At 35.9% G+C, this 12,648-nt stretch overlaps 1 protein-coding gene across 7 annotated transcripts in view; it reads right to left on the bottom strand.

Annotated features, from left to right (window-relative positions):
• TANC2 (tetratricopeptide repeat, ankyrin repeat and coiled-coil containing 2) overlaps window positions 1–12,648 on the bottom strand; it is a 381,836-nt gene that overhangs the window by 138,412 nt on the left and 230,776 nt on the right. For all 7 annotated transcript variants that reach the window (XM_049860883.1, XM_049860882.1, XM_049860884.1 and 4 more), the window contains one exon: window positions 12,140–12,265. In XM_049860883.1, coding sequence (XP_049716840.1) covers window positions 12,140–12,265 — 126 coding nt within the window. The remainder of the gene's footprint in view (window positions 1–12,139; window positions 12,266–12,648) is intronic.

Genomic DNA, 12,648 nt, shown 5'->3' with positions numbered 1-12,648 from the left:
GACTAAGGTGCATGTGACCCAAGCCATTGTATTTTCAATCACCTCACGTACACGTGAAAACTGGACAATGAATAAGGAAGACTGAAGAAGAATTGATGCATTTGAATTATGATGTTGGTCAAGAATATTCAATATACATAGACTGCCAGAAGAACAAACAAATCTGTCTTAGAAGTACAGTCAGAATGTTCCTTAGAAGGGAGGATGGTGAGACTTTGTCTTATGTACTTTGAACATGTTATCAGGAGGGACCAGTCCCTGGAGAAGGACATCATGCTTGGTAAAGCAGACGGTCAGTGAAAGAGGAAGATCCTCAATGAGATGGACTGACACAATGGCTGCAACAGTGGGCTCAAACATAATGATTGTGAGGATGGCACAGGACCAGGCAATGTTTCGTTTTGTTATACACAGGGTTGCTATGAGTCAGAACTGACTCGAAGGCACCTAACAACAATAACAACGTAATTCTATATTTAACTTTTTGAAGAACCACCAAACTGTTTTCCACAGCAGCTGCACCATTTTACAATTCCACCAACAATGGATGAGTTCCAATTTCTCCACATCCTCATTAACACTCATTATTTTCCATTTTTTTTTATAACAGCCAGCCTAGTCGGGGTGAAGTGGTATCTCATTGTGGTTTTGATTTGCATTTCCCTAATGACTAATGGGAGCTCTGGTGGTGTAGTGGTTAAGAGCTCGGCTGCTAACCAAAAAAGGTCAGCAGTTCAAATCCATTGGCTGCTCCTTGGAAACCCTATGGGGCAGTTCTACTCTGTCCTATAGGGTTGCTATGAGTTGGAATTGGCTGGACAGCACACAACAACAAATCATTAATGACGGTGACTGTCTTTTCATGCGTTTATTGGCCATTTGTGTATCTTCTTTGATGAAATGTCTATTCAAGTCCTTTTTTGATTGGATTGTTTTTACTTTTAAGTTGTAGGAGTTCTTTATATATTCTGGATATGAAACTCTTATCAGATATATAGTTTCCCCAAATTTTCTCCCAATCAGTATGCTGTCTTTTCACTTTGTTAATAAAGTCCATTGATGAAAAAAAGTTTTTAATTTTGATGAGGTCCCACTGATCCATCTGCCTTTTGTTGCTTTTTGCTGTTATATCTAAGATTCTCTTGTTAAAAAATAGGTCCCAAAGCATTCCCCTTATGTTTTCTTCTAGAGGTTTTACGCTTTTAGTTCTTACATTTTGGTCTTTGATCGATTTTGATTTAGTTTTCATATAGGGTATGAGGTATTGGTCCAGGTTCATTCCTTTGTTTGTGGACATCCAGTTGTCCCAGTACCATTTATTGAAGACACTATTCCTTCCCTATTAACTAAACTTGGTATCTTTGTAAAAAATCAATTGACCATAGATACATGAGTTTATTTCTGGACTCTCAATTCCAATCCATTGCTTTATATGTCTATCCTTGTACCAGCACTGGACTTTTTTTTTTTTTTTTAGGTCTTTTATATCTATTCAAAATTGAAAATATAATCATTACCACTTTATTTTTAATGGAAGAAGTAGCCAATTGTTCCAATATCTCACTAATTCTAGCATCTTGGAGAAAAATAATTACTTTCACTATTTTATCAATCATTCAATTTATACCAAGGTATCTGGTGTAGCCCGTCAGAACTTTCTGTTCCTTTTTTTTTTTTTTATTAACTTTTATTAAGCTTCAAGTGAACGTTTACAAATCAAGTCAGTCTGTCACATATAAGTTTATATACATCTTACTCCGTACTCCCACTTGCTCTCCCCCTAATGAGTCTGCCCTTCCAGTCTCTCCTTTCATGACAATTTTGCCAGCTTCCAACTCTCTCTATCCTCCCATCCCCCCTCCAGACAGGAGATGCCAACACAGTCTCAAGGGTCCACCTGATATAATTAGCTCACTCTTCATCAGCATCTCTCTCCTACCCACTGTCCAGTCCCTTTCATGTCTGATGAGTTGTCTTTGGAGATGGTTCCTGTCCTGTGCCAACAGAAGGTTTGGGGACCATGACCGCCGGGATTCCTCTAGTCTCAGTCAGACCATTAAGTATGGTCTTTTTATGAGAATTTGGGGTCTGCATCCCACTGATCTCCTGCTCCCTCAGGGGTTCTCTATTGTGCTCCCTGTCAGGGCAGTCATCGATTGTGGCCGGGCACCAACTAGTTCTTCTGGTCTCAGGATGATGTAGTTCTCTGGTTCATGTGGCCCTTTCTGTCTCTTTCTGTTTCATTTTTTAAATTTTATTTTTTCTGTTGTTGTTTTTGAGAATATACACAGCAAAACATACACGAATTCAACAGTTTCTGTCATGTACAATTAATTCAGTGACATTGATTACATTCTTCGAGTCGTGCAACCATTCTTTCCTCCTCTCTGAGTTGTTCTTCCTCCATTAACATAAACTCACTGCCCCCTAAGGTTCCTATCCTCCAAGTTGCCTTTGTCAATTTGATTTTCTATAGCTAGTTCTTAAAATAGCATACTAATCAATGCAGACATTTTTTACTATTTAACTAATCTACTTTTTTTTTTTTTTTCCCACTATTTGGTTTCAAGAAGGCTTCAGGGGATATTTTTGGTTTAAGTTTCAAAGATTATCTCAGGGCAATAGTTGCAGGGATCCATCTAGCCTCCACGGCTCCAGAAAGTCTGGAGTCCATGAGAATTTATAATCCATTTCCCTCCTTTTGATCAGGATTCTTCTACAAAATCTTTGATCAAAACGTTCAGTAATGCAGTAATAGTAGCCAGGCACCATCCACTTCTTCTTTTTTTTTTTTCTCCATGGCAAAGCAGGCAGTTGTTCGTGGAGGCAATTAGCCACACGTTCCATTTCCTTTTCCTATTCCTGACTCTCCTTCTTCCTCTGTTGTTCCAGGCAAATAGAGACCAATTGTTGTATGTTGGATGGTGCTTGTAAGCTTTTAAGACTGGTGGAACAGAAGCACTAAACAGTTATTAGGCCAGTTAGCTTGGATGTCCCATGAAACCATGACCCTAAACTTCCAAACTAAGGAACCAAATTCCATGAGGTGTTTGGCGGTATCTAAGCAGCCTCAGAAGCTATTCTTTTTTGTTGTTGTTGTTGACTTGTAACAGGCTGTTCTGATTACTGTAACTTTATAGTACGTTCTGAAACCAGGAAGAGTTTTTCAAGACTGCTTTGGCTATTTGGGGTCAAGATTCTCTGTTTCTAATTTTGTCACTAGAATCACCCATAGGGTTACTACTGAATCGGAATTGACTTGACAGCAATTTTTTTTTTTTTTTTTTTTTAGGAACACCTAACCACAGGTATACAGCATGGTGGGTTATGTGCTCAGGCATACCAATGAAGGACACAAATTTAGAAATCCAAGAAATTTAATGAAATCCAAGTAGAATAAACCCAAAGAGATCTACACTGAGACACATTGTAACCAAACTCTTGAAAACCAAAGAAAAAGAGAATCCTAAAAGCAGCAAGAAAGAAGCAAATTATCATGTACAAGGGATTCTCAATAAGATTAACTGCCAATTTTTCATCAGAAACCCAGAGGCCAGAAGAAAATGGAATGACATATTTAAAGTACTAAAAGTATAGAGCTGTAAACCAAGAATTCTATATCCAGCAAAACTGTCTTTCAAGAATGAGGATGAAATGAAGACATTCTCAGTGCAGAAAGGTCACGAAGACTAGACCTGCACTACAAGAAATACTACAGGAAGTCCTCTTCAGTAAAAGAGGATATATACACCTCATGGGGCTGCTGTAAGGACCATGATAATGTGAAGTTATTAGTATGAAACCTGACACATAGTAAATGCTCAATAAATGCTAGTAATTACCATTCTCAAAACACAAATACAGGTTGCTGTAGTCCTGTTCTCATTTTCCCATTTTTGATGACCAACTCTGTTCAAGTCTTTTCACTTTACATGTTTCTCAATCACTTTTAGAAATCTTGGCAGCATCATGGACTTTCCAACACCTCCAAATTTCCATGCCATCTATTGTCTACCCCTGCTGTTTCTTCTTCTACAGACTGATAAGCTAATTAAAATATGAACTGTCAAGACATGTCTATTTCTTTCCCTTACTCCACCTTGATTAGAGATTTGCTATCTCCTCTTACCTCTTTTTAAGTACTTTAAAATTACTGATGCCAAAGTAATTTCTTTCAGTTAGAACCCTTTTACCTCTGGGTTCTAGATATGTTTCACATTAGAATTCAACTTTTTTTTCTTATCTTGAGTGCAATCTTATTTCTCTGTTTCTTCTTTCTACCCATGGCTCTTTCCAGTTAATCACTCTACTTTTCTCCCCTGTTATGGTTCCATTAACACAGGTAAAAACACCACGAGCTGCTATCAGTAACTCCATGTGGAAAAAGGTTTTACTATACAATTTATTGTGTTAGTTCTCAATTGGCATGGAAGTGATTTTAGTATCTGTTTTTGAATAAAGTAAAATCCATTAAGCATTGCTAGGCGGCGCTTTCTCATACATTATCTTACTATCTCTGCTCCTTTAGTTCTTGCCTATTACATATTCTGTATCACTCTCTATCTGGCAGTGTCCATTAAAAAAAAAAAAACTTTTATCTTTTCTTAAGTATCAACAGAGTTAATTTTAAAGTTAATAACAAACAATAACTTGTCTTTTCTAAAACTGCTTTTTTATTTTTCCAGTTTCTGTTCCTGCTCACTAACTGAACAGGGATGATGGTAATGATTGACTCTAAGACAGAGAAATGCTATGATCTGAACTGCATTTTAGAAAGATTAATCTGGCAGTCAGTCATTAGGCTGATCAGCACATGGAAGAACCAAAGGAGGGAGACAAGCTAATTAACAGTATTGAGACTAGAGAACATGGAAAGAATGTGAGGGGCTCCGTGACAGTAGATTCTTCAGGGCTTGGTAACTGGATATAAGAGAGAATGAAAATGGGAATTCAAAGCTAATGCCAAGATTTAAAGTCTGAACGAATCATAAACAGTACAAAAGACCCACATATTTTCCATTCTTATCTCTTTTTATTAGGGATTAGTTAATAATATTTGTTGGACCAGTGAAGACCCTCCTGACTGTCGTTACTGAAACCTGTACCAATGATTATTAAGAAAAACAATTTAAAATGTAGAATCATGGTGATTGGCAGTTTTCAGCCAATCTGTGAAAAGGTGAAGCTTTCTATGATTTTACCCATTTGTAATATTAACATATACTGATGATTCTGTAATGCTTCCCCAGACTTGGACAGATATGGCTCTGGTAGCATGCTTGTCTGTTTTTCTACTTTTGCCTAATCTGTAATAATTCCTTGGACTTGGGCAGACATAGCTTTGGCAACATGCTTATCCATTTCCCACTTTTGCCCCTTTGAACATATTCTGAATAAAACTTTTTTTCTTGTTAAAAAAAAAAAAAAGATTTAAAGTCTGAGAGAGAGGAAAACTGAGGTGCTATCGATGAAAATAGGGAAGACAGGCAGGAGCCAGTTTGGGCTAATGTACTTGATAGGTGGTGTCCTCTCTGACCATAGCCCCTGCTGAACAGCCATAGGCAATTATTTTTTACATGCAACTCTGTTTCTCGTCCCCAGCAACCCAGAGTATTGAATATCTACAATAAGCCACTATATTGCTATTATATTACATATTACTTTTTATAATATATTCTCTATAACTTAGCATAGTATAGTGGCTAAGAGCATTGGTTCTAAAGTCCAGATGCCAGATATGATTGAGTCCTGGCTCTTCTAATTACTAGATATGTGACCTTAATAAGTTCTTAAGGTCTCTACTTCCTTACTACCACTACTTACATTAAGAGTTGTGAGGATTAAATAAGAACATGTTTAAGGCTCTGAGGAATGTGCCCATAAAGAATAAGAGCTCCAATAAATGTAAGCTATCATTTTTTTTATGTTTAGAAGTTTCCCATTCTCAACATTTCTCTTAGTGTTTTACGAAGTCCACTGTACTCTATTAATGTGCAGATAAAAAACAAGAAAAGGCTTATTTTGCTCTGAAAGATCATACTTTGAATTTTCCTGACTTGCATATTAAACTTCGGCTTTCTCACAGTGGTCTTGTAGAAAAATATATGTTGAAAAAAATCTTCTGGAGTCATTGCTGAGTGGAATTTTCAGGACAGGAACAAAGATCTTTGGAAAACAGTAAAAAAAAATATGGAAAGCCCAACTCCCTCAAAGGTTGCCACTGTTTATATGCCACCTTAATTTAATACCTTAAAATGTAAGAAACATAAAAAAGCAGTAAAGCTTTTAAAATATGAAACATTTGATAAAGAATAATTAAATAACTATGTCATCTTTTTTTTTGAGTTTTGTGCTCTCAGACTGTTGACCCTGAAGTTGAGAAACAATATTAATTTTTATAGGGGTATCAAAACTAGGTATTTTAATTACTTGAAATTTAAGATTAAACATTTTAAAATGAACTCTCAATGATGGAATAGCTATGGCCTTACATAAGAAATTCTCCAACTCTATAATTTTATTAGTATCCGGGGAAATTATTTCATAAAAATCTTTTATTTACTACAAGATTGGAAAGCTTAGATGACTTTAATGAGTTTAAAAATGTTTTGCAAAGTCTTATCTAAGTAAATTGATTGGCATTATAATTATTTTTAGTAGATTTAGCCACTTTGGGGGAAAACAATGATAAAAAGATTAACTGGAAAGCTGATTCTTTAAATCTAATCTAGATCAAAACATCAAAATGGCTTAATGATTTGTTATTTTTCTTTACTACACTTATGGCATTCAAAAATATTTTTAGTAATTTATTCTTGCAGAGCTATTCGTTAGAATTTTCTTTCATGTTACTCCACACTCTCTAAGTAGTGTGTTATTTAATTTAAGAGGTCAATATGTGCCTGTTAGCAGGCTATGTGCTCTATAGACTCATCTCTTTCTCAAAGGTTACTTCTCCCTTTACTACTGATCTTGTAAGGGAACTGTGTTGTGTATTTGGTACTGTTTGGGTTTCAAACTTTAAGATGGAATTTATTAAATAAGGTTAGTATATAAAAACCAGATCCATGCACCTAACTGAACCTACTTTAACAATTAGTGATTTTGTAAAAATAATCATAGCCAGACTACCCCAAAAAGCGTATTTTCTAGCAGACATTTGAAAACACAGACTTTTCAAATTTTAGGGTTTTTTGAATCAGAAATGACTCAATGGTAACAGGTTTTGTTTTTTGTGCAAAAAGAGCTGGCTGGGGATGAGGGGACAACAGTCATACAACTAAACATACAAACCTGTCTACCTAATATTTATATATGGGCTTTTATGTTCATGTAACCTTATGTCTGGATTTTGAATTTACCTAAGAAGAAAGAAATTTAATCTTACTTGTAAAAATAAAATAATGAACAATGAGATGGAAGAGACTGATGGAAAGATTCCCTTGTAAATGTGAGAGACAGCCAGGTGATGATCAAGATGACTAAGCAGCCTTAGGGATGTGTGACTCAGTAGGCTAATGCAAGAGTATTTAGCTTCATGACATCTTAGTCATCTAACAAGGTACTCATTGGTTTGGAATTTAATGTAAATTCCATCTTGAAGTTTGATAAAAACCAAAAAATCAAAGCCACTTCCATTGAGTCGATTCTGACTCACAGTGATCCCATAAACAAACAAACAAACAAAAACCCATTTCAGGCCGAATCAATTCTGGCTCATGGCAACCCTATAAGACAGAGTAAAATTGCTCCATAGGGTTTCCAAGGTTGTAAATCTCTACAGAATCTGACTGCCACATCTTTCTCTTGTGGAGCAGCTGTTGGGTTCAAAGTATCTACTTTTCAGTTAGCAGCCGAGTGCTAAACTATGGTTCCATCAAGGCTTCTTCTGGAAAAGTAAAGAACTCACAAATAGTGTGAAACACTGCTTTTATTTGATAAAAATTCAATTCATTCAGTTGATAAAGCCAAGTAAACTGTGGCAGGGCAAATTTAACATAAATTCTGCCAATGAGCCAGATTATCATTTGCCCATACACCCTCCAACCTATTACCTATTAAAACAGCTATTAACTAAACCTGATGGTTGTGAATGGCACTTTACATAATGGGATTTAGTAAAAGTCCTAAGGAAACCAACCTATATTGAGAAATGAAGATTTAATTAGTAATGTATAATCTCTTCAAGCAGAACAGCGTGATTATAATTTAACACCAGGCAGGTTAGGGTCTTATTACAAATAATTTCTTTTTAATTTACCTAAGTAGCTACTATTCAAAGTCACTGTGCCATGTTCTGCTTTGTGTATTTTAACTCCCACTGGTTCCTTTTATACATTCCCTCGTAAGGTTTATGACATTTATCAATAAAGAACAACTATCTCTTCTTTCCTTTTAACAGGCGGCAAACGTAGCTTCTGTTTTTCTCTGTGGAATAAGAGATTTCATTAAGATGGACAGATAGAGTACGAGGTTTCATGTGGATTATTTCTAGTTTAGCTCCATATTAACATAATGAAGATTAAAAAATATGGACACCAAAATAATTTTAAAAACTGAAGTTAAAACTTTAATAGGATTTCAAATTAATATCTGTCAAAGGACACTGGGCTTTGGGACTAACCTACTTGTGGTAGGCTGGCCAGCTATACTCCGCACTAGCAGACAACCTTCTCTAACTATTTTACCATTAGAGCTCAAGCTCTTGGATGGCTGACAGCTAGGAATCCACTAGCTTGCTGTAATGGGATCCTGGGCAGTGTACTTATGTGACCTTCTCCCCACTGTTGGATTGGATCTCTGGAAACATCAATTTCAGTAGAACAGTTGTTCAAAACAGCTGTCTTGAAAAGTCAAGAAAGAGACTTTTTACTAGTGAAGCAAAGAAGCAAATGTTAATGTCAATACCCTCCTTGAAAAGTCCAAACTCTAGCTTAGCAACTTCTGCTCCAGCAGTCCATGAAACACCAGTATGCTCAAACAATTGCAGTTACTACTAAGGCAACTACTAGTAAATGAGCTATGGCTGTACTCTTAAACCATGTTCACATTAACAACTTAGAACCAATACTCAAACTACAGTTTTCTACATTTCCATAAACAGACTGTATGGTCTTTGAAGGCACAGAACTTACCTTTAATTACAATGGTATTCCTGTGAATCAGTGGTTCTTAAAATGTGGTCTGGGGGACTCCCGGGAATTATCAAAACACTTTCAGGTGTGAAGTCAAATTTATTGTCATAATATTAGGAAATTATTTGCTTTTTTTCATTCTCATTCTTTCACAATGATACAGTGAAATTTTCTAGAACCTACATGATGTTAACATGTAATGGGTCTATTACTGTTTTTTAAATGTAAAATAAATATTTTTAAACAATTTCTCTGTTTTAATTTCTAACATTGTAAATATCAATTAATACAACCCATATAATCAAAAGCTTTTTGGAATCCTGAATAATTTTTTAAGTGTATAAAGGGGTCCTGGGACCAAAAATTTGAGAACCGCTACACCGCTGTGAGTCGGAATCGACTCGATGGCAATGGGTTAAGCAGAATATGCAAGACTCTGTTTGTATGAAGCTCTCTATAAATGCTTACCACCTCAAATGCTCTTTAGACATTGCCCAATGGGATGTTATTTCACAATTTCAATCAGCTGTCCAGTAAACTTAGTATACTACAGCTTACATGACTATTAACTGCCATCTCTGAAGACCTCGGATCATTTAAAATCAGAATAGTGATTAGAAAAACTGTTTCATAGGACTTGTTTGAAGGAATGCTTTAAAGTGTAGAAAGATATACCTCTAATACAGAAAGATATATTTTGATGCATACTAAAAAAATGGTATTCAATCGCTTTATTGCTTTTTTGGGGGTAAGTTATACTACTTCGACCATAACCAAAAGAGAAAAAGATGTAAAATTGAAATATGATACAATTTGTATGCTTCTTTAACTAATATCAGAAACTATGATGTGACTTTTTTAAAAAATATGCTGGGAAAACAATCTGATTTGGTTTCTACAATAATATGTAATGTTTTAGATATAATAATCACAAATTATAGAGGGTTGGCAAGCAGCTCTATAGAACATATGGAAAGTCTGTTCAAGTTTGCTTTCTTTTATTGTTAATGCATTTTAAGTCACATCATAAGTCATATAATTCATTTGTACCCTGTAATTGAGATAAAATATTACTTTTTGAGGGACGATTTTTATCCAGGGCTCTAAAGTTATAAATTAAAATATGCTAATTTTTTTTTAATTTTAGAAGGTCAAAATTCTGCTAAGCCAACACCTGCTCTCTTATGGATCAATGCACCCACCTGCATGGCATGCTTTAACCCATTTAGACTGCTAAAAGAAAAGCTCTTCAAAAATAAAGATAATTTCAAGGAATAGAAACATTAATATTGAAGCACCTTTGTCAATGAACAAACTATCTCCAAGGGATATGAAATTAGTATTTTTAGGAATGCATTATTCAGGCAGAGAGTTTCCTAAAATTTAGATATGCTTTGGAAAAAATCTCTGAATGCACTTTTGTTGTTTTACTGAATGTTTAGGCTGAAGCTCAACACAAAGGACAAGATCTTTGTTATATTCTAGATCCAGCAGAAATCCATGTGTAAACATAAGCTCACCAGAATGCATTTGTCAAAGCCCTTCTAAATATTTAGATACTAGAAGCAGACATGTGCCACTATGTATCAACAGAACCCAACACGAAGGGCCCTGAAAATTACACAGCTGAAATCTGTCAATTAATTTTGTTTTCTGTGTAGCATAACATCCATGATTCAATGGCTAGCAAAGCAGAGAATATAATCAACAATGTGTTTTTAGTAATGAGATGCAAGGTGATGCTAATGTGGCAGATTCTCAGCCTAATCCATACATATCAGTAGCTGCGCCTTGTCTTCTTTATTATGGCTACGTGTCTTCATTTTGGAACAAATCATGTATTTGGTCTTTTGACTAAATCTATTCAGGATTTAGATATAATCACTCCACTAGCACTGGTGTTTGACATAACTCCATTTTCTGGGCTGGAAATACACAGAAATATATTAAGTAAATATATATATGGCAAACTGAAGAAATGGCAAGCAGGATAGACGGAACTGTGAACTAAAACAATGACTGAGACCATCAACTCACTAGTTGATGGGAGGTATGGTAATTATACAATCAATTATTTTATGTTCCTAGTTGCTTGGTCATCACTGAAAAACTGTCAATATAGTGACTTCTAGAATGGACAGTAGGCATGTGTGAATCCCCTCCTGTGGGAGTTATGAATGTGGCACTATATTGCCTAGAGTAGGGCATGGGAGAAGAGGGGAAGAGGACAGAAAAGAACAGATGAAAGGAATCTGTAATATAAAATAAAAAATGCACTTGATGTAGCACAGCTATGGATTGCTAGATACAAGAGAAGGCAGACTATCTGTCAATGGTATCAGAGATAGTTTGGTTCACTTTAAACAAACATGAGATGTAAGCTGAGATACCAGTAACAGGCTCCTCAACTAGCCTGTGGTTGAAACAAAATAAAAATATTTGAAAAGATCAGGTTTTGCTTCTAGAATCATGTAGCATGCCATAAAGAGAGTAAAAAAGTTCCTGAGCAGGAAAAGGATTAGTTGTTTGGATGTTGCTAGGACAAGACTAGAAGCACTGTCTGAAACGCCAACAAAGTAAGAGTACTGTATATCTGAGAACTGGCCACTAGAATGAAAATGAAAGAAGTTCTCTAATTAAAAACATAATTATCAGCACAAAAGTCACTGAAGTTGGTCTACAATCACTTTTGAAACCCAAGATCTTGGGTTATTTCCCTATCACCATCAGCCCCTTGCTTGCTTTCAGAATTTCAAGGAATAAATGCTCCCAACTATTACAATGCCTTTCTGTAAGTACAATTTATTTGTGTTTATCTTTTTCTCCTAGATTCAGCCAAAAGAAATTGGTTACATGATAAAACGGATCATCTTACTTCTCAATCAAGGCTTAAATAATGTAAAAGTTGGAAACAAAGGGAACTTTTTCCCTGTTGCCCGTTTCCATTTGTCTCTGAGCATTGCTAAAGCCCTCCGGTGATTCTAAAAGCCTCCCATGATGCTAACCTCTTAAATCCTGTTGTGTACGAGCACCGCCCATGCTCTGTCTTGGCATTCGAAGAGAAGTTCTCAAAGGTGTGTGTCTCTGCTCATCCAGGTAAGCAAGGTCTTCCAAGTGGGCAGAGCTGGTGGCTGACAAGACAGAAGAGTTTAGTTAGAACACGTAAGTTTAGAAAACTTCTTCCAGTTAGTGTGTCTCCCAAACTTTGGGATCAGATACTCCAGCAGATACATTTTAACAAGAGTTTGCTAAACTCAAAATCATCATCAGTGTCTAGAACATGTGCCAGGGAAACATGTCAAGAGCTGTTTTTGGCTCCTTCACCACCATCAAAAGCCTGAGCTCACAGGGAGCGTTAGCAACAAGTGGGCAAACACATTATTCAAGCTCTCTTTAGAGAGGAAGTAGGTATTCAACAAAAATTTAGTCATTTTATATTAACATGGGTGACACGTTGGACCTGACGACACAAATTATTAGTTGTTGATTCTTTGGGGTCACAAATCCCACTTGT

This window comes from Elephas maximus, chromosome 19 (genome assembly GCF_024166365.1).
Source record: "Elephas maximus indicus isolate mEleMax1 chromosome 19, mEleMax1 primary haplotype, whole genome shotgun sequence".
NCBI lineage: Eukaryota > Metazoa > Chordata > Mammalia > Proboscidea > Elephantidae > Elephas > Elephas maximus.
Note: the sequence above shows the minus strand (reverse complement) of the source record. Positions and strands in the feature narration are given on the sequence as shown.